Genomic DNA, 27,510 nt, shown 5'->3' on the forward strand with positions numbered 1-27,510 from the left:
AATCCTGTCTCGCAGGTCTACGGACAGTACTTTTGACTTCATGCTTGGTGTTTGTGCTCTGACATGCACACTCAACTGTGGCACCTTATATAGACAGGTGTGTGCCTTTCCAAATCATGTCCAATCAACTGAATTTACTGCAGGTGGACTCCAATTAAGCTGCAGAAAGATCTCACGGATGATCAGTGGAAAAAAGATGCACCTGAGCTCAATTTTGAGCTTCATGGCAAAGGCAAGAGGACTTTGAGATGAAGTGTTTTAGGAGTATGTTAGGAGTGACAAATGGGGCGGCAGTAGCTCAGGAGGTAGAGCGATCCCAGTTCGAATCCCGGCTTATCCGTGTTACATGTCGAAGTGTCCTTGGGTAAGACACTGAACCCCCCAAAACCCCCAATAAGCAGGTTAGTGCCTTACATGGCTGCACAGATCACGGCCGCTATTGGGAAATGTGAAGCACGCTGTAAAGTGCTTTGGGAAGTCATTGACTTGAAAAGCGCTATATAAATGCAGATCATTTAATTTCGTTTCATTTCAAGGCTGTGAATACTAATTGTGATTTCTTAGTATTCTATTTTAAAATCAATTCAAAAAAAGTAAAAAAAAAACTTTTTCACATTGTCATAATGGAGTATTTTGTGTAAAATTTTGAGATAAGAGAATAAATTAACACAATTTGGAATGAGGCTGTAACATAACAAAATGTGGAAAAAAAGAAGCGCTGTGAATACTTGTAATATATATATATATAATTTTTTTTTTTTACAAAAAATTCTGTATCTATCTATCTACCCTGGTGATATCCCTCAAGAGGGGTGACCGACAGGAAGACCAACAACAAAGAAAATTAAAAAAGGGAAAAAGTAGGAAAAAACGCACACAATTTTTTTGGGACCATGGCCAACCCAAATGCCCAAACACCCAAACAAGTTAAGCACCTCGGTACCCAAGTTGGTCATGCTTTCGTCCCTCCAGATGAAACGGGACACAAGAATGCGGCCAAGTCACTCGGATCAGGGTGACACAACACACTCTTCTGTTCAACTGCACCTGTCCTACAGCTTACACAGGTTTACCATTGCCGCATCATATAGGTGCCCTGTCCATCCCATAGAATGCGTCTAAACATCCCACTATTCTTTTACAACACCTCTCCACTCATTCCCATTACCAACAAGAGCTCTAGCTTTCTCTATATTTAGACCTCTTTCCTGCAGTGCACTCATAACATCATCCATCCACATAAATCGCGACCTTCCTCCTGGTCTCCTTCTGTTTACTTCTACTCTTTAGATCCTCCTCAACATTCGCTCCTCATCCATCCTCTCCATGTGTCCAAACCACACTCTCTTATCCACACGCTTGCTCAGTTCCACTACTACTCCAGTTCTGTCTCTCACAATTTCATTTCTTAATCTATCCAATCTTGTCACTCCTAACATACTCCTCAAACACTTCATCTCAAAAACATTTTTTTTTTCTCAAATCTGCGTTTAGGCTCCAAGTCTCTGCACCATACATCACAGTCGGCACAATCACACTGTCGTACAGTCCCCTATTAACATCCATACTCATACTCTTGTTGCTCTTTACTCCCTTCAGAGCACCCAAAACCTTGCTTCCTTGATTCACTTTGTGCAATACCTCGCACTCCATTCCACCAACTGCAACCACATCACAACCCAAGTACCTAAAGCTTTTAACTTCTTCCAGCACCCGTCCATGCAACCTTATTTCTAACACCATGCCCACTCCATCACGTGAACACTTCATCACCTTACTCTTCCCAACATTCACACATAACTTACGCCTATCACACACTCCAAACTCCATTACCAACCTTCTCAATGTTTCTTCAAAATCAGCCACAAGCGCTGTGTCATCTGCAAACAACAACTGACTTACCTGCCATTCCATTCAACTGGTATCCATCATCTCTACACCTCAGCCAAATACTCTTGAGTTCACTTCTCTCACCTCACCATGCATGTACACATTACACAGCTAAGCTGACATCACACACCCCTGTCTCACACCAGTCAACACAAGGAACAGGTCAAGTCAAGTCATGTTTATTTGTGACGCCCTTAATCACAAAGAGTCTCAAAGGGCTGCACAGACCACATTTTATTGCAAACCACAGACTAGCATGACGCCATCACTTGATCTAAAACCTACATGAAGGAAAAACTCAAAAACCTCAACATGAGCAGAATGAAGAAACCTTGAGAAGGGATCGCACGTGAGGTAATCCCTCTTCCAGGTTGACCAGGCTGCAAAGGATTTGGCAATAATAGGTCAAATTCTAATTTTGAAAATAATCTTGCTGCTATATTGTAATGCAGTGGTCAGCAGACACGGCCGTGGACCGGTACAGAGTTGTGGGTAGTTTGGTACCGGGTCGCACAATAAGAAAGAAATACATTTGCCTTATTTTCCGTATTTATGAGTGTATACGAGGGTTCCAGCGGATCCTTGAAAAGTCGCAAAATAAGGCCTTCATTGGAATTAAAATGTCTTAAATCCAATTTTCAAAAGTCTTAAAAATTGAAATCCAAAGATTTAGTAATATTTATCAATTGTACGCATCCAGGGAGTGTTTGTGTTTTTATAAGGCTTCACTCAAAATGTGTCATGAATATAGCAGTGTGATGTTTTTCAAAGCATGTTATTACACTGGATCAAAAAGTCATTTTTCATGCATCGTGATGGAAATACTTCGTGAATGAAGCAGAATAAAGATGCTTCAAGCTGTTAAAGTAAAACTTAAAACGCAACACTTTTTGAGACACAGGCAGCCACAGGCAGAAGAGGGGCTGGGCGACTGTTATAATAAGATTGCACGAGAAAAATCTGCGAAGCAGCGATACTGCGTGCAGCAAGATATTACCGTGTACAATTAATATATTTTACCTGTCGCCGTTAGAAATCGGCTCTATTGAAAATAATCCCAAAATAATACAAATGATGAAAAATGCCCAAAAAGTTTGATAAAAAATAACAACCAACAACAACCAAAAATGTCATAAATGAAACGGGCAAAAAGGATCAGAATGAAATCTAAGAAGGCAAGTCTTATTCGTCTCGTTTTGCCTCATTTCTCTTGATAGCTTGAATAAAAAATAAGAAAATTGATAAAACACAACTAAAAAGTTGATGAAAAAAAATAACAAAGATCAAAAAGGTAATCAATGAAACTGACTCACCATCAGGAAGAAAACATTTTTTTTGTCTTGTTTCTTTTCTTTCGATAGCCCGATTACAAAATAATACAATTCCTAAAAAAAAAAGAAATATAACAAAAAAACAGACAACCAAATATATCAAAAATTAAACTGAGTAAATACGATACGAAAAAAGTGTTGTCTTATTTATATTTTTCCTTTCAGGAGTTCGATTACAAAACAATGCATTTTATTGAAAATTGCTAATCATTTCGGGGATATTCATTTGTTTGGAAAAATTCCGCTGATACTTTCCCCAAGAACCAACAGTATGATGTTACCTTTAAACCGTCACCTTAGAAGTCGCGTCTTGAGTTGTCCTCCATCATGCGCTGCGGTGTTCTAGCCTATGCCCTGTGTGCCAATGGAAAGCCGCAATGCAGGCTGACGCGGTCTGTGCGGTTGTCGTGCGGGGAGTCAAGGAAGAAAAGAGCGCCAACTCTGGTCGCCATCTTTTTTTAAAGGGGTAGTGACGCTAGATTAAAATCCCGCCTCTTGGACGGAAAATATCAATCAAACAAACTGAAATGATTAAGAATGAAGAAAATATTTTTTTGTCCCGTCATGTCTTGTATCTTTCTATATCTCGATAACAAATTGATACCATTCACAAAACAAAAGTTTTAAAAAATGTCATCAATGAAATAGACTGATAAGGATCTTATTTGTCTTGTCTTATTTCTTTCAATAGCTTAGTTATATAATCGTACAATGTTTTAAGACCACGACTAAAACATTTATAATTTGAGAGGAAAACTCACAAGGAAGCAATTTGACCCATGAAATTAGTTAGATTCGTCTATTTGTTCTTGCTTCATCACATATCTAACTTTTGATGCATGACTAATTCCGATACGTTTTTGGGAACTCGTTAATTGGATCCCCAAACTAAATCTCGGAATACATTGAGAAATATCTCTCTCATTAGCGCTTTCTTTACTACGATCGAGCCTTTTTCTTTCTTTATAAAAAAAAAACAGAAATAACCCCCCGGGCATTAAAAGCTCAACATTATTATTATTTTCTTTTTTACGAGCTCACGCCGTTGACTTAACGTGTCCGACCGAGACGGCCGATGACCCGCCGAGACGGCCTCATTAAAAGCAAGACCCGCAGTAACAACCACGGCGCTCGACAAAACGCTGTTTCATCGCAAAGCGAGGAGGCGGCTCGGGTTCGAACCTCCCCTCGCTCGGGTTCTGATAGCGCAGGTCTCCGACCCCGCCGCTGGCAAAATGTCGAATCGTGCACGACGAGGCGAATGTGTTTTGGTTGTTTGCGTGTCCTTGACCGACGGGCAGGAGACTCTGACAAGACTGTTTGCCCGAAGCGAATTTTTTTTTTTTTTTGGTGGGGTCTTTGGATCACAGAGCTTGTCATCTTACAGCTACGAGTGTCTGAAATACACACATACGAGTATACGGGTAGTGTACTGTACACAACATTGCTGACCTTCTGAGAGGTCCGAACGAGTTCAAGATGTCTTCACTTTTGTTAAAAATGAAACTGATTTTTGATTCCCTTTTTGAACAATTGTGTTTTGGTTATATGCGTGCATTCTAGCGAAGGGTAGCCATGTGGATGCTTTCTTCGTATTTTTTTGACAATCACAGGCTTCTTTTCCATTGTTATCAATATTCATGCTTTTTCCTTTAGAATCACTTCAGCCTTAGGACCCGTCGTGAAGGAAAACAGTAGAAAAAATATGAGATCATCATGCCTGTCAACCTGTACGGTTTTGCATTTTAAGACGTGTACGACGTACGAGAAAATCTGTACGGAAAAATGGAAATTTGTTAATGATGGGTACCATCCGGTATACACCGACCATCACAAAACGGCAAATCAATCAAGTCAAACGAGTTCGCCGCGGTATCCTCTATCTCAGTATCGTTTTTTTCCGTTGCAATTGAAGCGAGCTGTTTGATGTTGTGAAGTTTAGAGAACCGGCTTTTTCAGCTCAACTTATTAAAGAGAGCCGGCTCTCAAACGGCTTACTTGCTTTGATGCATATTACGAATTATTATGTTATGTTATAAAGAAGTCAAGAAAAAAAGGAAGTATAAAAGGAGAAAATGAAAAAAGACAGGTTTGTGGTTATCCCTTTAATCAGTATATTACCAACAATAATTTAATGAAAATGAATGAACAATTTGAATAAGAAAATGTATTATTCTACTCAATTATATTTGCATGTATTTTTTCCTGCTACAGTGAACGTCCAAGCTACTTGTTTTTTGAACTTTTTTTAAAAACAAACCTCATTCATGTCAAGCAACGAAAAAAAACGATACCGAGATAGAGGCTACCGCGGCGAACTCGTTTGACTTGATTGATGTGTCGTTTCGTGATAGTTGTTGTATACCGGAGGGTACCCATAGTTGACAATTTTGCGTTTTTCCGTGCAGATTTTCTTGTACGTCGTACACGTCTTGAGATGCATAATAAACGTACTTTGTACGGCAAAAACCTACAGGATGACAGGCATGAGGTTCCGTTTACATTTTACAATCTGTAGAAAGGAATGTATAATTTGACTGCAGTAGTGTTAAAATGGGGTTACAGTACCACTGGTTATTCTACTTTGTATACACATTTTGTCTTATTTTTTCAGTGTAAACTGAGGAACATTTTCCACCCTTGTGGTAGGAATTTATATTTGGGGTGAAGTGCAGGATGTCAAAGGAGAGACCCAATCACGTAACGTTTCTCACAAGTTTATTGAGATAGAGAGAGGAAGGGCAGCGCCCGCAATCAGGTGCTCGCTAGACGCGGGAAGCAAGTCGCTCTCGCAATTGTGGATCTTCCGTAGCGGGTGATGGCAGTGTCAGGGACGGAAAAACCGGCCGAGCCGGGACAGGAGAGCAAAAACGTGGTCAGGGTCAGAAACGGGTCGTAAGCCAGAACAGAAGAGCAGATGTGGTCGGGATCAAAAACGGGTTGTAAGCCGGGGACGGGAGAACAGACGTGGTCGGGATCAAAACAGGTTGTAGCCGGAGACAAACGGGGAGATCGGGGACAGACAGGTGGAAAAACAGGTGCAAAAACGGGACAGGCGGGAGTCAGGGTCAAAAAGGCTTGCCTTGTAACAACAGAGGTTCGCAGACGGACTGACAACCGGAGAGTGACCAGACTGGGCTTAAAAAAGGATTGGGAACCAATCAGGTAGCCCACAGCGGCCGACGCCTAATGAGCGGGCACAGGTGGAATTAATGAGTAATCATGACTCAGGATACTTATTTAGAGGGAAACATTTTGTCTCTCATTCATCTTATGACTCGAAAATGTCCCCGATTTATTCCGGCAAACATTGAAGAAGAAGCCATTCATTAGGGTTGAAGTTTTTATGAGGAATCCACATTTATTCAGAGACATCCATTTTTATGATGACATTGTTTATTTTCCAAATATATTTCCTCCAAATTCTCTCATAACAGCTGAAGTATTTATTTAAGGTTATCGGTGAGAGCAAATGAGAAATTGATTGCTCCCACATATAACGTTCCTCGTGTATCCGATGCGATGCTGTGTAATAAGCGCCGCGTTGTTAATTACACGGCGCTTCGCAAAATAGACTTTTCAATACGGCCCCGGCGCGGGATCTCATTACTCGTGCCGGGGCATTTTCTGGAGTTGGCGGTTGCAAGGGTGGGAATCACTTCAAGTCAAAGCGACACTTTCGCCCGTCGCCTCTCGCAGAAGAATCAGATTAGCGCCTGTTGGATTTGGCAAAGGAAGACGCTTGAATGCAGCAAGTGCAAGTACAGTAAACCTCCGGGCAACGGCACGAATGGGTTCTGAGGTTGGGGATCACAAAGTGAAATTGCTGTATAGCGGGGGATGAAAACTTCAAACTAAATGGGAATTGTAACAGATACAGGGATGGATCTCAAAAAGCACAGACCATGCTTAAAGACAGGATCTGTACATGGAATACAGTAGACCCCCGGGATACGGCATGAATCCGTTTTAAGGTTTTGGATCAAAAAAGTGAAAATTCTGTATAGCGGAGTATTAAAACCTATAGTAGCTGGAAATTGGCAACGAGATCGAGGGATTGAACTAAAAAAAATCACAGACTACGCTTAAATACAGCATCTGTATACCTGTATACCTCACTATGAATGTGTAAAACTGGAGTGTCATGCCCAATTTCGTTGTCACAATATGTTAGCCCATTTGTAACAATGACAATAAAGGTATATTCTATTCTACATGTAAGTACAGGAGACCCCCAGGATATGGCATGAATCAGTTCTGATGTTTGGGATCACAAAGTGAAATTGCTGTCAAAGAGATACAGGGATTGAACTCAAAAAGCACGGACTATGCTACAGTAGATTCCCAGGATACAGCATGAATCAGTTCTAAGGTTGGGGATCACAAAATGAAATAACTGTATAGCAGGGGATAGAAACCTATGGTGGCTGGGAATTGCCAAAGAAATCAAGGGATTGAACTGAAAAAAAGCACAGACTACGCTTGAACGCAGCATCTGTTCATGCAAGTACAGTAGACCGCCAGGATACGGCATGAATCTGTTCTGAGGTTGGAATTGCAAAATGATATTGCAGTGTAGCAGGATATGGAAACCTATGGTCGGGAGCTAATACTTTCCGAAACCCCCAGTATCCCGGATAAGAACATCATAACAACAAGTTAGTATTGAGGAAGTAATTTTTAATGTGTTATATACGTGCATAGGATTAAATATCATTCAACCTGCGTCATGTGGAAGGCGGCAAAGTCTCAGAGCAGAACCACAAAGTTTGAATTTTATAAGTATTTGCGAATGCGAACTAAGTTGTTGAGGTTGTACCAAAGGGAAAATGCCATTAAGAGGGGCTGAAGCATCCACGCTCTAAAGTGAAAATATTGTCATATCCCGGTGGTCGACTGTAATGTGTTTTTCTTTTTGTTTTGTTTTTCTGTGTCAGTGTGTCAGATCCTACCTAAAGGTGTGGTTTCAGTGATTGGCCCTGCCTCTAGCCCCGCCTCCGGCTCTACCGTCAGTCATATATGCGGCGAGAAGGAGGTGAGTGACTTGCCTAAATGACTCGATATGAGCTCATTGCATTTTATTTGGGTTATAGTTTCTCTGCCAACCATTAGGCGGAAGCACACTGCTTAGTATGACATTAATTTCAGGAAAGAAGATGGAACTACATGTTTTTATTTTCTCAAACCCCTACCAAAAAAAAAAAAACTGGAAAAGTAGGGGCCGCCAGGCTGTACTAGCCCAAGACACACCACAGGAATGTGCCCAGACAACCCGGCCGGTTAAGGGATATAAGAAACCGTGCACTGGCTTCCATTGTAACCAGTTGCAGGAGAAGCCCTCCTGAGCTTACAGAGCACCTTCATCATCTAGTCGCCGTTGTTGGTGGTGTACAGAATAAAACATGATAGTTCCTGTGAATTTATAGCTCCAAAACAAATCTTTCTTTACATTGTCTAAGTTCAGGGATTAAGGTACCTGCTCATTCCCCCTGCAGATCCCCCACGTGAAGATCGGTCCCGAGGAAACGCCGAGACTGCCGTATTTGCGTTTCGCCTCTGTCACTTTGCACCCCAGCAATGAGGACCTGAGCTTGGCCATTGGAGCCATCCTTCGCTCCTTCAGCTACCCATCGGCTAGTTTGGTCTGCGCCAAGGCTGAATGTGAGTCCAAATTGCGCAAAAACTGTTGGAGCTGTGTCGATTCCAAGGGTCTCCAACTTTTTGGAAGCTGAGAGATACTTTTTTTGTTGCTTATTAGTGCGAAGGTCTGCTGGTTTGACCTGCATTTCTAAAATAACAACCAATCATTGTACTACTATATTGTTACTATGTCATTACAACTTTATTAAGTCAAGTCAAGTCATGTTTATTTGTGACACCCTTAATCACAAGGAGTCTGAAAGGGCTGCACAGACTCAGATTATTGCAAACTAAAGACTATTATTACACCAAACCCTGATCTGAAACCTACATGAGGGCAAGGAAAAACTCAAAAACCTCAACATGAGGAAAATGAAGAATCCTTGAGAAAGGACCGCACATGAGGTCATCCCTTTTCCAGGATGACCAGGCTGCAATGGATGTTGCATTAATAAATAATAAAAAGACAAAATAATATATAAATAGTTCAAGTATGATATAGAATAAAGAATCCAAAATAAAAAGGATGACCAGGTTATTATTATTAGAAATAGGTTTCAAATAGGCTCAGTTAAACACTAAAGCCGATACCATCCATACTGATTTACATATATAACTTATTATAATTAAGATATAAACTTACTAGCCTATAGGCTAATACATTTTGCCACTCAAAGGCAATGTCATCAACCTTAAATATAGGATATGTAAAACTGTTTAATAGTATTTTGTGTTTAATTCGTTGGCATTAATGAGTTGTTTCTTAAGTTTTGTTTATCTTTAACATTTTTTCTTTTTTCCACTTAATTATACTTTTTTGAGAAATACATATTATAAATAAAGAAAAACAACAACAAATAAGCAAAACTATTTGCCAAATTAAATTGCAAACTTTATACTTTAAATATTTTGTTTTTAATTATCTATTTACTAATAAAGAAATAACTGAGACAAAAATATATATTTCACGGATGTAAAAATGAAAAGCGTATTCATATTCTACCATGTATTTTAAATATATTTTAAATCGAATTATTCCATTTCTTTTTTTTGCTATTTTTATGTGATAATTTCATAATAGAAAACTTACTTATGATACTGAAAATATTTATTTAATTTCAATGATTTATTCATGGTAGATCAAACAAACCAATCAACCAACCAAATAGATCTTTAACTAAAAAAACAAAAAGCTTTAACTAAAAAAATTAAAGAAATAACCCTGGCTGTGGTTTTTGGTCCTGCCAAGATACCATGAACAACCGACACTCTAATATTCATGCCGTCTACCGAATACTGTACTTGAACATTTTATATGGTATCATAGGAGTAATTATACATGGTAAATGGCGCTTTTATTCGAATCTCCAATCAGACGGACCAAAGGTTAACGATCCCTGCAAATGAACAGACAATGATTATAACATGTATCTGCGGCAAGATATGCAGTCAAACTATGTGGATCTCCTGGAGTGCCTGGCTGCGTAGAGGACACTAGTATGGTCACACGGATGATCGGAGAGGCCCACAAGAACAGAAGAGACCTGTCTGTGTGGTGGTTGGACCTGACTAATGCCGACTGTCCATTCCACTCAAACTAGTTGAACTTGCACTACACCTCCATCATGTTCCCAACAAGATCAAGCACGTGATTCTGGATTACTATGCCAACTTCAAGCTTGGGTTGAGGTCCAGGTCAGTAACATCAGGCTGGCATCACCTTGGGAATGGCATAATAACAGGGGTGGAATGCAGAGGGCTACTGTGCAGAACAGGTGTTTGCCAGCCTACCATAAGAGCATATATGGATGACCTTACCATCAACACAAAATTTATCCCAGGGAGCAGATCGATCGTGCTGGGTTTGGAGGGACTCATCACACGGGGCGAGGATGAGCCTCAAGCCCTCCAAGTCAAGAGCCATGGTTCTGAAGAGGGGGAAGGTGGAAGAGAAGTTCAGGTTTTCGATCTCTGGAACAAAGAACCCAACAATTTTGCAACAACCAGTTAAAAGCCTGGGGAAACTCTTTCACTCAACTCTGAGAGACTCTGCTGCCATCCAGGAGTCTGGTGAAAGACTGGAATTGTGGCTCACCAAGGTAGACGGGTCCGGCCTGCCTGGTAGATTTAAAGCCTGAATCTATCAGCACTGTATTCTACCCAGAGTCTTGTGGCCTCTCTTGGTCTTTGCAGTCCAAAAACCTTTAACTCAATAAATAAAAACTTAAACTCAAGTAATTAAAGCATTAACCCAAGAGATTTTTGCTTTAACTCGCGAAATGAAAGCTTTGACTTGGGAATCTAAAGCCTTCACTTTAACACTTTGATTCTATTGCACTATTACTATCTTATTTTAATATATATAAAATGACACGCTAATATTTGTGCTGTATACCAAACTCAATTTACCGCATATCAAAACAAAGAAAACTCTGTTTGGATAAACAAAGGTAAAACTAATAAGCTATTTAAATTAGACAAAATGCTCAACGTCACATAATTTCCTCGGCTGCTCACTGAACTTCAGTCTTCCTTCTTTTATGTCCATGTCAATTTTGATGTTTTTATTGTACCATCCATTTTATTGTACCTATTCTCCATATTTGGTCACACTGCAATTCTCACTCCCTTTTTTCTTTTTCCAATAAAATTATATATATATATATATATATATATATATATTTTATTTTTATTTTTTTTCCCCACAGTCAAAGACAGTGACCCACTTGGCTTTGATATCTTATCGTCATGGCGGCAGTTGCCATGGCTGCAGGGAAGGTGTTAACTGCCACTGAGGCAGCTTGCTTTGCACTCGCCGTCGCGAATGCTCGTGCACGACACACTTTCTCGCTTTCTCGCCCGTTTTTCGCTGTTTTTTTTGCTGTCCCGCTCGATCCGTTGCTCACTTGGCTGCGTTGCTTCGATCGGTACGAGCGCTCGTCGTCTTCATTGTGTTGCAGTCAAGCTCCGCTTGCCGCTAATGAGGACGCTCGTCGCGGGGATCGGAACACGAAAAAGAAAAGGAAAAAGTAGCGGTTAGGTTATTTCTTGCAATTAGGTGTTACGGGTTCCACTATTTTATTTTCCGCCCCTACAGCGAAAATGCCTCATGTGAATTTGTCTATAGACAGTGGTCGGAACAGTTGTATCTAACTATATATAGTGTAAGTCCATTCTTTTGGCAAACGATCAAACACACAGGATGCAAAAATGTGGCTCACTTTTAGGACAAGTAGATGTATCCGGGTGTTATTCAATGTTTTCAACCTTTTGCACATTATTACCCTTTTAGTTTGTTTTACATGCACTGGAAAGAGAAGCCCTTCGTTATACTTGTATGATGATAATATAGGCCATTCATTCATTCCTTTTTTTTATTCATTCATTCATTCATATAGTGCGGGGTTTGGAAACTTTTTTGATAAAAAGAGCCATTAAAGCAAAAATATTTTTGTTTTGGAGAGAGCCACACCATATACAATTCTACAAATCTGCCGAACCCGCTCCCCAGGCAAAATCTAATTCTTAATCAAATCTATGAAATAATAATAATGCTTTTGTACCATATCAATATAAATATCTCATCTCATTAGCTACACCGCTTATCCTCAGTAGGGTCGCGGGGTCAATATAAATATACCATTTACAATTTGACTTCCCCCCTCAGTTGCTTAAGTGTTAAAGCTAATTTTGATTTTTGTTCTACATGATGGTGTTGGCATAATGTGACAAAATAATGCAAACGATAAGGATATTGGAGTATTTATCTTCGGCGCAGACTTCGCTGAGCGAGAGAGAGAAGGGAGGGCCTTGCGCTGTGTGCAGATATCCGCCCACCTCTACTGCTTATCCAATTAAATTGCTCTGAGCGTTTTGCTAGCGTTTTCATTTATTTACAGTTTGATCAGAAGGTTTTCATCCTAAAATATCTCAACAGTGAAAATACATAATTTAATAAGCTTTTATTCTAAGGATTTGTTAGCGACCAACTCCCAAAATGGGGTATGTTGGTGTGACTGTAAAATGTACTTTAAAATGTGCCCTATATATATATATATATATATAATATATATATATATACTGGACTGTCCATCCATTATCTGCACCGCTTATCCTCAGTAGGGTTGCGGGGTGCTGGAGCCTATCCCACCCATCCCCGGGCAGTGGGCAGGGGACACCCTGAGCAGGTTGCCAGGGACACACAGGGATAGACAATTTACTCGCTTATCCAGACCCAGGGACAAATTGGACCGACCAACATACAGTATATATACTGGACTGAACCAAGTTTATTCAGTGTTGCTTCAGCTTCGCATGTACTAAAATAGGATGTAACCAACCGACTTTAGAACGCCACAGAGATATGTGTAAATAGATAAATTCTATCTCTGAGGCATATGTTTTCATAAAGACCCATATATGACTCGCGAGCCATAGGTTCCCCACCCATGGTATAGTGCCTCATAGTGTCTCTAATAAAAATACTGGTTGAAAATTATTCAGCAATCAATTGTTACTAACTAGATATTTCTGAAAGCGGGGCGCCGGCAGAACGCATTATTGTTAGGCCTGGCTCTTCTCTTTTGAGGTTCTGTCCACGAAAAAGCGAACTGCACCTGTGCAACCAGCAGAGAGTACTTTTTTCAGGCCTGGCGGCTCTTTTTTTTCCCCATCACAAATTAACTGCACTCATGTAGCCTCAGCCCATTATCCCCTATCACATATTGCTGAGAGCAGAAACGGGCAGAAAGCATTTTTAGGGTGGCATGCCGTTCTGGCCCAATGCAGCTTGTCATTTTGAGCAGCCTAAAGTGAACTGCACCGTTTTAGCCATAATCCATTATGCCCAGTCAACTATTTCTGAGAATGTTTGTTCATGAGAGCAAATTTGTGTCATGTGTGGCAACTACTTTTTTCCCCCGTTCTTTTTTTACCTAAAACTAACAGCACCCTTGGGGGTTGGTCCTCATTCAATGTGATAAATAAGTCATTAGAGAATTAAACTTATTTTTGCTTTAATGCAATAAAAGTATTCACTAATTCTTGGTGGGGGAAATATTAATTGAGGCTTTAAGTGTTTTTTTAATCAATCAGATTATTGCATGCTTGTAAACATAGTAAGCAATTTAGATTTTGTGTTCATATATTTAAAAAAAGGAAAAATAAATTTATTACTATCTCATGATCCACTTGAGCCATCGTTCTTCCCAAACAATCCTCCGCCCACCCACTCCGTCAAATGTGAGCAAAGCCCCTTCTGAATCGGTGGGTCATTTTCGCCATGGTGAGACTTAATTCCATTAAGCAGTCATGACTGGACGGATGAGGCAGAGGACTGCTCGGAAAAAAAAAGAATTGAGAGAACAGGAGGAAGAGGTTGAAGGAGGGCGGAGAAAAATATGTGCCATGTGCCAGGTGAAGTGAAGGAAGCCAGGAAGCTGTAAAGTGCATTGATTTTTTGTTTTTTTCTTTCTCTCTCCCCCTCCTTGCTGAAACTAATTAAAGTTTCGGCCTGCTCCAGTGATTACTGAAGCTTTCTCCCGCTGAAGGGCTCTACCCGCCATCTCCATCCAGATGCGCCATGGTGCAGCCCCGCTACCCCCCAGCCACTTATTTACATACACTTTCCCAGTCTGGACAGCCGGCAGTGACGCTCATTACCCCGAGCAAGAAGTGGCGGCGAAAGGGCAGCAATTTTCCTCTTTCTTCCCGTCGCCTTTCATTTTTCCATTCGCCTTTCAAATATAATAATCACGCCCGTGCTCAGAGGGACCAAAGGAATTGAGCTGTGACACAAACGGAGAATTGAAAGGCCTTAGACATGATGAACTCCGTGTTCTTTTTTTTTTTTTTCCTCGGGGTGAGAATAACAGAAAAGTTAGCAGGTGGCTATATAAAGCCTCACGCACACCTGGCGCCACCCGTGTGCGACACCATTTTGCTTTGGGCGTCAGGTGTGCTAGTCCGCTTTTGGGAGCAAAACGTTACGGAGCCAAATTTTCCATTTTGGCGCTCAGTCATCCAATTACTCTCAGGCGCCAGCACAGGGGAAGACAAAAACAAAACACGGTGGCATCTGCAAACATGTTGGATGCCCTTCTGGAGGAAATATCAAGCAAGTCATATTTCATTGTATAGCCCTTAATCCCAAAAAGTCTCAAAGGGCTGCACCGACCTCCATTACAGAATTCTTTGATCTGAAAAACATGAGGGCAAGGAAAAATTTAAAAAGTTTAGCATGACAAAAATGACAAAAAAAAAGAGATGAACCCACTTTCCGGATGACCAGCCTGCAATGGATATTGCAAAGGTGTCACAACAACAATACACAGTCGTTATCCAGAATAAATATGGGTAATAATCGAATGTCCAGATGACGATCAAACCTACCGATTTCTTCTTGGCTCTTGGAATTACTATTAGCCCAGCGTTTTCTTAGTTAAGCCTCTGAGCAGGAACACTGGGCAATTAAAAAGACAAGAAGGGGCAAGTCCGAACCAAAGTTTTTATGTTAGTAACAGAACGTTAAAATAACATCTTAGACTGACCGGGAGCCAGTGCAGGTTAACTGATATCAGAGCACTATGATTAAACATTTTTGTTGTAGTCCAAAGCATTACTGTTGAATTTTGCACCAGCTGCAATCTTAATGCTGGATATCGGAAGAACAGAGAGCAATACATTACAGTAATCGAGACAGGAGGTAACACATGCATGGGTCATTATCTCGTCTTAATTTATCCATCAGACTGCGACAGCATTGGGTGAATCTTTGCAATGTTGGGAAAATGGAAAAGATATCCATGTACTATTCTCAATGTGTAATTAAAAGGCCAGATTAAGAGCCAACGTGGCACCTCCTAAATTTTTGTCTGAGTCTCTCTGGGTGATATTACATTGGCCAAGGTTCAGAGCGGTGTTTGAGAACAAGTCAAGATATGGAGCTGGACCAATAATTAACATTTTTTTCGGGGTTCAGACTCAAGGAATTAGGTAACCCCCATTTTTGTATCACAATGAGGCTGGCCTTCAGATTTACACAACAGAAGTTGCTGGTGTCAATATACAGACACAATGGAGAGCATTCTGCCATACAGCATTGCGATTAAAAACCATAAAGTCATCAACACAGCCCAAAAAGTCATTGGCTGCTCTCTGCTCAGTCTGGAGGACATTGTCGGCTTGCAATACCGCAGCAGAGCCAACAACATAATAAAGGACTCTTTTCACCCCAGTCACCACCTCTTTGACCTACCCTCTGACAGATGCTAGAGCTCCCTAAAATAAGTCAAATCATATTTAATTGTACGAAACTTAGTGGCCCAGTGTGTAATATTTGACCACTAGATGGCTCTGTTGTCTAATGCAAACGAAAACAAGTGCGACAGAGCACAGCGTAGCAGCAAGATTCCAGACAAACATAGCTGCAACCTCTAGGTAGGGAGGGATTCCACTACATAAAAGAAACACACATTTCTCGACCTATGATATTCTTAAATGAAAAATGTTATTGGTATTGATAGTTCATGTGCTTTTTGCCTAGTATTCAAATCATTTTTTTCTGAGCTACCACTGGGAGGCACCACATATAACTCAAAATTCTTCATTTTGTTTATGTATTGTGAAGGAGGATGATCTTTTTTCAACTCCACGAGTTTTAATTCAAATCTAGATCGTAAGATTAGACGGGTAAAACAATTGCCGGAATAAAGCAGTTCTGTTGAGGTTTTTCCCACAATAAAACAATTGAAAAGAATATATTCTGTGTCTGTGAATACAGAATATAACTATGAGTGTGTGTCTTCCACTAAGCATCAACATAAAGGGTGACCATTGTTGTTTTAAAAAATAACCGTGGTTCGAAAAAAATAAATAACCATCTCGAGTGAGTGGAAAATTCCCAAAACATATTCAGACAAAATCTTGCAAGTGGTTTGATAAGCTCCAGGGCAAATTGCAAGTCCTCTCCCAACAGCAAATTAGATATCACTTGGAAAAACGTAGAGATTGTACAATGACTGAATGAATGAATACATTGAGACATACGTTAAGAATGTAAGTCAACAGTTTTTAAAATAATGATGTGATGGTTAAACTAAATCAAAACCTTACAAGAGGGAGAGAAAAACTCATACACTCACGACCAGACGTGCATTTGAAAATTTTAACAAGAGAAAAATGAGTATTCATATCTTGTTTTTTGACTTACTTTGGAAATATGTTGCTACTAAATGACATTGCACTATTGTTCTGATACACTTACCACTAAGGCAGTCTACAAGCACAATCTCTAACTATTTGCCTCTATAATCTAATCAATGACTTTTACCTTTTAAGTCTTTCATTGCATGTTTATCCTGGAGTCCTATGTCGAATATCGTTGCAAATGTTCTCAATGACGAAAAAAGCCATTCTATTCTGAAATAAACCAACAAGCTCTCCTCTTCCTCAGGCCTGCTGCGATTGGAGGAGCTGGTGCGTCGCTTCCTGATCTCTCGGGAGACGCTTTCGGTCCGGATGCTGGACGACAATTTAGACCCCACGCCCCTCCTCAAAGAGATCCGAGACGACAAAGTGGCTACCGTCATCATTGACGCCAATGCATCCGTCTCCTACCTCATCCTCAAAAAGGTCAGAGAGCACACGAGAAATTAAAAGGGTTAAGTGTCCTAAAGCCAGGCTTGGGGAGTAACATGTAATTGTATTCCGTTACAGTTACAGAAAAAAGACATAACAAAACTTCAGGAACATCCAGTGAAAACAAGGATGACATCGAAGGATTATAATTTTATTTTATAAGCATTTGTGTGTTGCACACTTCAGGGGACAATAATGAAATCCGTTGTGGTTTTATTATTGTCCTCCTTCGCGTTCGCTTTGTTTACATTCGCTATGTCCATTCGCTCCTCCCTCTCTCTCTGCCGACTCAATCATTCCACACACACCCACTGGTGAGTTAACTACAAGGCCCCTAGCAGCTGCCCCAGGTGCCCAACTACGAAACATGACTATAAATGAACAAACACTTCGCAAAACTAACAGAAAAGTGCATCTAACGAGACATCAACAAACAAGTATGGACTTATATATGAAATACCATGAGATTAAATGATGCAATTTCATGCCCTCTTTCCCACTATCCATTTATTCAGTTATATATATTTTTAATAACATTTTTAACATGGAATGTAAATTAGGAAAAATAATATGACCAAACTTTTTCAAGTTATTGTCTCATTCCTTTTTTAATATAAAGTACTAAAAATATTTAGAGTGAAGATTTCCGACTGAAATATTTTCTATTTAATTAAAAATTGAATTTACAATAAAATGTTTTAATTATTTTGTTTTTTTAAATATATGTATTATATATTGTAAAAGATATGTTAAAATAAAAAAATCCGGTTTTTAAATCATTTACATTTTTCTTAAAACATTTTTCAACATGAATTGTAAAATAAAAAAATAATATCAAAAATGAGGAAAAGGATCTATTTCAATAGTAAAATAAAACCATGTATCATTCATGGAGCGAGAAATTACGATGAAATAATATCTACATGATATACTTGCATGTAAGCCAATAAAATACAATACTGAAATCAGATGGAAGCACAAATAACAAAAATGAACACAAGATGTCGTAAAACAGGCATAGCCTCAATCTATTCTTCCTGTTCTGTCAATTGGTGCCATCCAAATTCAGTTCAAGAGGGACCGCATCTCGATGTATTATCATTAAGTGTGTTTTATTGCTTTTCGCCCATAGTAATAAAGTAAAGTACTACTCCCCTTTATGTTTTTGTGCACATCTGTGGTATTACCCCCGTCCTCATATGAGCTTATCATCCATCGGATAGTAAAACTTTTTAATCCTTTGCAAACTTCCAAGGGATACACGTTTCCCCCAGTAAGCCTACTTAGGTCTATTTTTATCTTGGTTAGGGCCCCTAGGGTCCCTCACGAGGGACAATAATGACTACAGGAAATCCTCCCTCGTTGTTCCGGCACACCGTGAGGGTGCCTTTTGCCCTCGAGGGGCCGTGATGTGAAATAATGATGAACGTGCAGTGCGGCTCGCTAGATGTCATCATCTAGCGTCCTTTGCCCCCTCCCTCAAATGTGAATCCCTCCCTCTCGCTATTCTCATCCACCTGCCTCTTTGTCGTTGCCAATTCTTGAATTTTGTGCCGCAGGCGTCGGAACTGGGGATGACATCACCCTTCTACAAGTATATCCTCACCACCATGGTAAGCGAGCGGCCTCTGTCATTTTCCTGCTTCTTATATCATTTCATTAATATATATAATGTTTGGTTTTTGCGAAACAACATAAAAAATATAATTATTAGATATATTTTCATCTCATCTCATCTCATCTCATCAGCTGTACCGCTTATCCTCATCCTGGAGCCCATCCCAGCCATCTCCGGGCTGTGGGCAGGGGACACCCTGAACAGGTTGCCAGCCAATTGCAGGGCACACGGGGACAGACAACTCACTCGCCCATTCACACCTAGGGACAATTTAGACTGGCCAATTCACCAATTTGGAATGTGGGAGGAAACCAGAGTGCCCGGAGGAAACCCATGCAAGCACGGGGAGAACATACAAACTCCGCACAGGAAGTCTGGAGCTGGATTTGAACCCACGCAGGAGGTTCATGACATGAACTGTGCCGCACATGCGCTAACCACTGCGCCGCCGTGCTGCCCATATATTTTCATCTATTATATAATACAAGACGAAACAGAGACAGATAAGAGAGAGAGAATTAATAGAGACTGGAGAGAAAGTGAAACGGGAGTGACTGGAAAGAGACAGGAGAGTCTGGACAGAGAGATAGGAGAGAAAGCAAGAGTGGAGGGGGGGCAGAAGATAGGAGAATGAGAGAGATAAGAGAATGAGAGAGACAAAAAAGAGAGAAATGGGAAAAACTGGATGGATTGGAGAGGGACATGGGAGGGACTGGAGATGGACTCGGGAGAGACTGGAGAGGGACATGGGAGAGACAGGAGAAGGACATGGGAGAGACTGGAGAGGGACACGGGAGAGGGACACGAGAGAGACTGGAGAGGGACACGGGAGACACTGTAGAGGGACACGGGAGAGAGGCGGCAGAGGGACATGGCAGAGGAACTGGAGGGAGAGATAAGAGAGAGGGAAGAGAGAGAGACTGGAGAAAGGGAAAAAGACAGGGAGGGGGATGAAAGAGAGACCTGGGTAGAGTGAGCGATATTGGAGAGAGGGATGAGAGAGAGAGAGACGGGGCAGAGAGATATGGGGAAGTTTGAGAGAGTAGAGACAGGAGCGAGAAGGGGGAGGAAAAAAAAGTGAGAAAAAGGGGGATGGAAAGAAGAAAGCATGCTTTTTTTAATATATAAACTCTGCATATACAAAATGTGTGATTTGAAGATCGCTAAAGATTATCACACCAGCTCTCCGGCGCCACTCGAAGATTTGTTAATCCTCACGAATTGCAGAGACTTGAAAGTCAAGTTTAATCACTCCCGAGCGCTTTGTTAACCTATTCACATGAACTGTAATCATGTTGGAAGTGTAAATTTGGACATGCGCAATTAATTACACGACTACAATATAATCGTGTTTACAAGCACAAACTATTATAACAGTGAGCAGCGGGGATTAAAAGATTACAAACACGCCTCTTCATATTACAGTAGACCCCGGGATACAGCGAACCCACCTTATGACATTTTCACTCTAAGGTGTGTAATTCGATTTTTTTCTGGCCATTTTTACGCCATCTTCGCCACTATACCACATCAATAACACATTATGATGTCTCTATGATCCCTAGCTGCTATCGGTCCACATTATGCAAAACGCTGGTCTGTTATTGGTTTGTGTCATGCCATCATAAAAATGCAGATATGCTTTTGGCGGATCTGCCTCTCACAATACCTTTCCCTTCATTCAGTTCAGAATCTCGTGTGCCTGTCTTTTTACATTGGCGATTTAATACTCAGTTTTTATACATGATATTTATTCGCTATGGGCCGAAGGCTTGCAGTGATGCTCAAGAAAAATTGAGAACCTGACAACCATGGAAACGAAGCTAGAGATTATTAGAAATAGGGAAGAATCAAGTCAAGTCAAGTCACATTTATTTATATAGCCCTTAATCACAAAAATGTCTCAAAGGACTGCACAGGATTACGATTACAAAATTACACAATTACCTAATCTTAAACCAGCATGCAGAAAGATAAGAGAATGAGAGAGACAAAAAAGAGAGAGAAGAATGCATACGAATCGTTACTTCGTTGGCTGTCCTTAACTAATCAAACCATCAGGACTATGATTTAGTATAAGTCAATTAAAGCAAAGCCCCCACCAGGTCAGGTCCTGTCACACCTAATGAATATTACATTACCATGTTGTCCAGACTTTTAGGCGCATCTAAAAACCCACATTTGCCATAAGTTCCAAAGTGCGCCTTGTAGAGTTAATTGCTTTAAATTATATATATTTAATTTAGAACCTAAATCGATGGTTTCCGAATTCAGCCAGCAGGTAGTGCTAACGGTTTCGCACCCAAAATAATATGACATAGTCTCATATTGTCTCCAGCATTTATCATGAAGGAAGCTACTATATTTTAATTTTAACTTTAAATTTTCGAGCTTTCAGTTCACTGATATGAATATCGATTCATCAGTCCAGAAAGAAAACAGTACAGAAACACAAAAAAATAATGCACGTGTTTGATACTAACAAACTAGCAGCGGTGAGCGCATGTGCGGCACAGTTCTGAGGTCATAAGATCGAATCCCCTGTGTGGAGTTTGCATGTTCTTCCCGTGCTTGTGTGGGTTTCCTCCAGGCACTCGGGTTTCCTCCAACATGCATGTCAGGTTAATTGGCCGGTCCAAATTGTCCCTAGGTGTGAATGAGTGAGGGAAATGTCCGTCTCTGAGTGCCCCGCGACTGGCTGGCAACTAGTTTGCTGAAAGTTATATAGTTATTTTTGTGTTTCTATCCTTGGTGTACTAGAGGCTCATACGGGTTTAGCTAATTAGTAAGTTTCTATCAACTGCTATGCGTCAATTTCACTTTGTGATCTCTACCTCACGACAAAATAATGTTGTATCCTGGGGTGTACAGCTTTTTTATTTGTTGGTATTTGTCTTTAAATATAAAGAAAGACAAAAAATGCCTATTTTGTAAAAAAAAGATAACACTATACCTACCCTAACCCTAAACGGTTTAGTTTGTTTCAAAAGAACCTAAAAAATATATGTATGATTACTTGTGCTTTGTAGCAGTCGTTTTCGGTTGGACGACACGATTAAGTGATATCCATTGGTCAAACGTTACTCAGTGTCCTTCTAACTTTAATATAAAGGCGTACACTTCAAGCCCCCAAATTACCATCCTGAGGACCGCAATTGGCCCCTGGGCCAGGTTTGATACATACGCTATATATTTATTTCTGTGTTTTTATATGGGGTGCACTAGGGGCTCAGTTGACAATAACTAAGTATTATGAGTTACTATCCCCCGCTATACGTCATTTTCACCACAATCGACCGCAAGGCTGAAAGTTTGAGACCCCTGCTAAATATTGTTTACTAATTTCTGTGTTTTCATCCTGGGTGTTCTAGGTGCTCCGTTAGCAATTGCTAGGGATTAATGGTTTCTATCCGCTGCTATACGTCATTTTGGGCACAAACGCCCCCAAGGCTGCAAGTTTGAGACCCCTGCTATACAATATTTACTTATTTCTGTGTTTTTATCCTGGGTGTACTAGGGGCTCTGTTGGCAATGGCAAATGACTATGGGTTTCTACCCCCCGCTATACGTCAATTTGATTGCAATCAGGGTTGGGTAGAGTTACTTTAACTGGATTACTTTCAATTACTTTTGGATTACTCCAATACCAAATATGCTAATAAAAGACAAAAGAAACTAAATATGAATTAAATTACAAAATTTTGTGCAGGCTTGGGGAGTAACGGAACACATGGAACGGCAAAAATGATGTTGGCAAGCTGTTTGGATTTATTTTCATTTTGTTTCTGTCGCATTTTATGTTAGTTTTGCCGGAGATCAAAGAGATCAAAGCCAGGAGAGAAAGCTTACCACGTGTTGGGAGTCATCATTTTATTCATATTTAGTTTATTTTGTCTTTTATTAGCAATATTTGGTATTGGAGTAATCCAAAAGTAATTGAAAGTCATCCAGTTAAAGTAACCCTACCCAACCCTGACTGCATTCAGCCCCAAGCCTGCAAGTTTGAGACCCCTGCTATATACTATTTTCTTATTTCTGTGTTTTTACCCTTGGTGTACTAAGTGTCATGATTAACGATGCGATTCACCTGTGCCCGCTCGTTTGGCGCCAACCGTCGCACTTTCTGATTGGCTCCCTGTCCTGACTTAAACCCAGTCCTGTCAGTCTCCTGTTGTCAGTCCGTCTGCGAACCTCTGTGTATACAAGGCAAGCCTTTTTCGACCCTGACTCCTGCCTGTCCCATTTTTGCTCCTGTTTGTCTCCCGCTACGACCTGTTACGATCCCGACCACGTCTACTCTCCCGTCCTGGTTTACGACCCATTTTTGATCCTGACTACGTTTACTCTCCCGTCCTGGCTTACGACTCGCTTTGTTAGTCTTAGCTAATTACCATAGGTTTCTATCCATCCCCTATAGGTCAATTGTACGTTGTGATCCCTATCTCACAATGAATTACAGTTGTACCCTGGGGTGTACTGCCTTTGTTATTCATTAGGATTTCATTTTAAAGATAGAGTAAAAAAAACAAAGCATATTTTGTGAAAAAAAGAGGGAACAACATGCCGAGCATGGTCGAGACACAGGCTCACCCCCTTCTTCCGCATTCTCATTAATGTGTGTCTTGACACCGCCGCCCGTTTTATTTCGGCCCCCCGGTCGGCTCTCCGTACGTGCTTGACATACCGCGTAGATGTTTACGTGGCGAAAGTCGGCATTTAGATGCAGATGTATGCGAGACTTCAAAGGGGAGAATGGCAACGGACGCTCCTCAAATCCCTGATTGTCGGCTCATGGCTGGATTATTGGACGTCGGCTTTTTCATTTGATATAACTATAACAAATTCCCTGAAATTGATACCTGGGTAGGAGTACCAGTACTTCAACTATTTTTAACAGTGCTACATGAAAATACTATTGTTCTGAATCCACTGATTCTTCTCATTTAAACATTGTTTCTTTATTGAAATATATTTTTCCCTTTTAGTTTAAGAAATAGTAAGCATAACTTGTTATCTTTTTTTCTCATAATATTTCTAACTCATTATAATAAAATCTTTCTCAATAATTCCTCATGTTTATAAGATTTACCGTTAATATTATTATTATTATACATTTTATTGTTCTCCTTCCTTTCCTTTTCTCTCCTTCTTCCTATCATTCTCCTTCTTCTTCTTCACCCTCTTCTTCTTCACCCCCTTCTTCTTCTTTCTCTTCTTCTTCTTCACCACCTTCTTCTTCACCCCCTTCTTATTCATCCTATGAATTTACAATAGATATACTTCTTTTTGCAAAGTAAGAAAAAAATCAAATTATAAATAAATGGGGAAAATGCTGAATCATATATATTTTTGTATTCTTATTATACAAAATATGAGTCTTTAAATACATAGGGAAAAAATGAATATGCAAATTTATCTGAAAAGATTATGTGTTTATGACATTTTTCCAACTGGACTTTGTCTAGTGTGCTCTATAAAAATCTAAGGTCTGTAAAACCACTAATTTATTTTTATATCTATAATTTAAAAGGCCATGATTTACTTCATATACATTCAGAACATATTTTCTTTAACATTAACAATTTTTGTTTTATTTACAAGAGTTATTTGTCGAATCATGTTTTTTCACAAAGCTGGGGTCAGTACGGGTGCTTGAAATCCTTGCATTTTATTATTGTGTTATTAATGTTTGAAAAGAGCTTGAACTTTGGGTGAAGTGCCTTTAAATGCTTGAAATTGTTGCCATGTTTCAACACAAGTCTACATAAAAATAACAGACACACTCTATGGTGGCTTCGCTTTGCCATTGCATTTTTTTCTTCCCTCGCAATCAACGGCAACTGGCATTAGTTCGTACGGCATTTTCTCGTTGATCATTGTCAGGAGCATGCTACACCTTAACAAAGCACTATGAAATGTATATTAGTGCAAGGATTGTGTATAAATTTATGGGCATTGATTATGGGTACCATTTCCCCATGGTAAATTGTAGTGGAAGGACTTCGTGCAACTGAAAATGTAAGCTATATTTTACATTTTACCCAACACCTCTGAGGGGAGAGATTTGTCCCAAAAATATTTGCACACATTTTGTTCAGATCAACAATAATATTTGAGATTTACTAAAGGTCTTAAACTCATACAAGATTTCTTGATAATTCCACACCCAAGATTAACAATCGCGTATGTAAATCTTTGAATGGTACTGGAGAAAGCAAAAAATTGGCTTTGAGAGTCCTTAAAATTGCTTGAATTTGGTCATGAAAAAGGAGTTGGAACTCTTGTGATATGTTTCTTTGCTGCCACCAAACTGAAAGTAAAATAAGAAAAGAGAAATCAAAGCAGCAAAGAAAATCTCAGCTGCCACTTGAGAAAATAATAATAACAGCAGGAGTTTGCAAGTGCTTGCTGTCTAGCTCAATTGCTACTTTGAGCGTCTCGTGAGATTAGACCCTGTCGCTCCCTTACTTCTCATTTGTCTCGCTCGTCTCTTTCTTTTCTTTTAGGACTTTCCTCTGATGAGGTTGGACGACATCGTGGACGATCAATCCAACGTGGTTGGCTTCTCCATGTTCAACACTACTCATCCTTTCTACCTGGAGTTCATCCGGAGTCTCAACCTGTCCTGGAACGAGGGATGCGAATTGTCCTACCCAGGACCGGCGGTCAGTTGGTTCACTTGGCCCGAAAATCACGATCGATGGTGCTATAGTTAGGGTTAGCTTATCCCTTGTTTGAGTTAAACTGCAATATAAATGAATTGAATTTGAATTTACCTGATTTTATAACAAAATTGTAATAAAGTACGTAATACTGTTATTATTCGTTTATAACGCCTATTGGGGGCCAGAAGCCACCTACGGTATGCGTCAATCCGCAAAGTAGCCACACATTTTAAACATGCAATGGTTGACCAGGGAGAATAGATCGCACAGTTGATTTTTAGAATACAGAAAAAGAGCTGCCATGCACTCCACAAATTTATCTGGGCTCGCAGCACTAATTGACTAGGGAAAATGGATTGCAGCCAAAACAGTGCAGTTCATTTTTGATACTTAGTTTTTTTATTATCACTGTAGTTCTATTTTTTTGGTATATTTCCATTATCTGCAACTTTTTGTAGTATTCATATAGTATTATTGTAGTTTTATTACTGTAGTTTCGTTTTTTGTAGTATTTTGTCATATTTCTGCAGAAATATTTTTGGGGTATATCTGTAGTATTTTCCTAGTATTAAACTAGTCCTATTTTTTAGTATTCTGAGATATTTCAGGAGTAGTATTTTTGTCATGATATTTTTTGTTGAATTTCTGTAGAAGTATTTTTCATCATAGTATTTTTGTGGTATTTCTGTAGTAGTTTTGTAGTATTTCCATAGTAGAGTTTTTGTAGAAATTTTTTTTGTAGTATTTTCTTCATAATAGTATTCCCGTTTTCTGAAGTAGTATTTTTTATCATAGTATTACTGTAGTGTTATTTTTGTAGTATTTTTGTAGTATTTTTGTCATAGTATTTTGTAGTATTTATTTGATAGTTTTGCAATAATTTTTGCAGTATTTTTGCACGATAGTTTTACTCTTGTACTATTTCTATAGTATTTTTTGTCGATTTTTCGTTTTTTTGTGTAAAAATATTATTATTGACGGTGTAATAGTACAGGTCTTTGAGACGTCTTGTGAATAAGGGCTTTACATATAAACATGGCTTGGCAAGCCTTCAGCAGCTCAAACCGAAAAAAAAAAGAAGCTCTTATGGATCGTGTTTACCGCAATAGTCGACTAGGATAATGGATTGCGGCTACACAGTTGCTGTTCATTTTACACAACAAGAACAGGGAAAAAAATGCCACACATGACACAAATTTGCTCTCTCTGCCACATGCTCTCAGTAATAGTCCACTTGGGATAATGGATCACGGCCACAGCAGAGCATTTTGTTTTAAAGGTGCCAGAACGGCACGCCACTCGACAAAAGTGCCTTCTGCCGGCTGATTTCAGAACAATAGTCAACCAGGGATAGTGGATCATGGCCAATTGAGTGCAGTTCATTTAAGGTGGAAATTAGCAGAAAAATATAGCCCCCAGGCTTGACAAAAGTGCCCTACACTTGCAGCATGGGAATAATGAATCGCAGCCGCACAAGTGCAGTTCATTTTAGACAGAAATAAACGCACAAAAGAACAGCCGGGCCCGACAAAAATGCACTCTGCATCAGTATCGAATCATGGGTAATGGATCGCGGGTTCACGAGTACAGTTAACTTTTTGACATGAACTTTTTTCAACCCAAAAAGTGCAAAGGAATGGGGAATTACAGTATTTCAATTGAGTCGGTTTTGAATGTTCACACATCGTTAAAAATTGTCAATGATTCAAACAGATTTGTTGTCGATTTT

The 27,510-nt window shown here is 39.8% G+C and overlaps 1 protein-coding gene across 5 annotated transcripts in view; it reads left to right on the forward strand.

Moving 5' to 3' along the window:
* Positions 1-27,510, forward strand: part of grik5 (glutamate receptor, ionotropic, kainate 5) — a 245,682-nt gene that overhangs the window by 143,614 nt on the left and 74,558 nt on the right. For all 5 annotated transcript variants that reach the window (XM_088326779.1, XM_088326775.1, XM_088326778.1 and 2 more), the window contains 5 exons: positions 8,159-8,256; positions 8,717-8,882; positions 17,314-17,492; positions 19,058-19,111; positions 25,623-25,781. In XM_088326779.1, the coding sequence (XP_088182905.1) occupies positions 8,159-8,256; positions 8,717-8,882; positions 17,314-17,492; positions 19,058-19,111; positions 25,623-25,781 (656 nt within the window). The remainder of the gene's footprint in view (positions 1-8,158; positions 8,257-8,716; positions 8,883-17,313; positions 17,493-19,057; positions 19,112-25,622; positions 25,782-27,510) is intronic.

This window comes from Urocampus carinirostris, chromosome 2 (assembly GCF_059441175.1).
Source record: "Urocampus carinirostris isolate Australia breed hairy pipefish chromosome 2, RoL_Ucar_1.0, whole genome shotgun sequence".
Lineage (NCBI taxonomy): Eukaryota > Metazoa > Chordata > Actinopteri > Syngnathiformes > Syngnathidae > Urocampus > Urocampus carinirostris.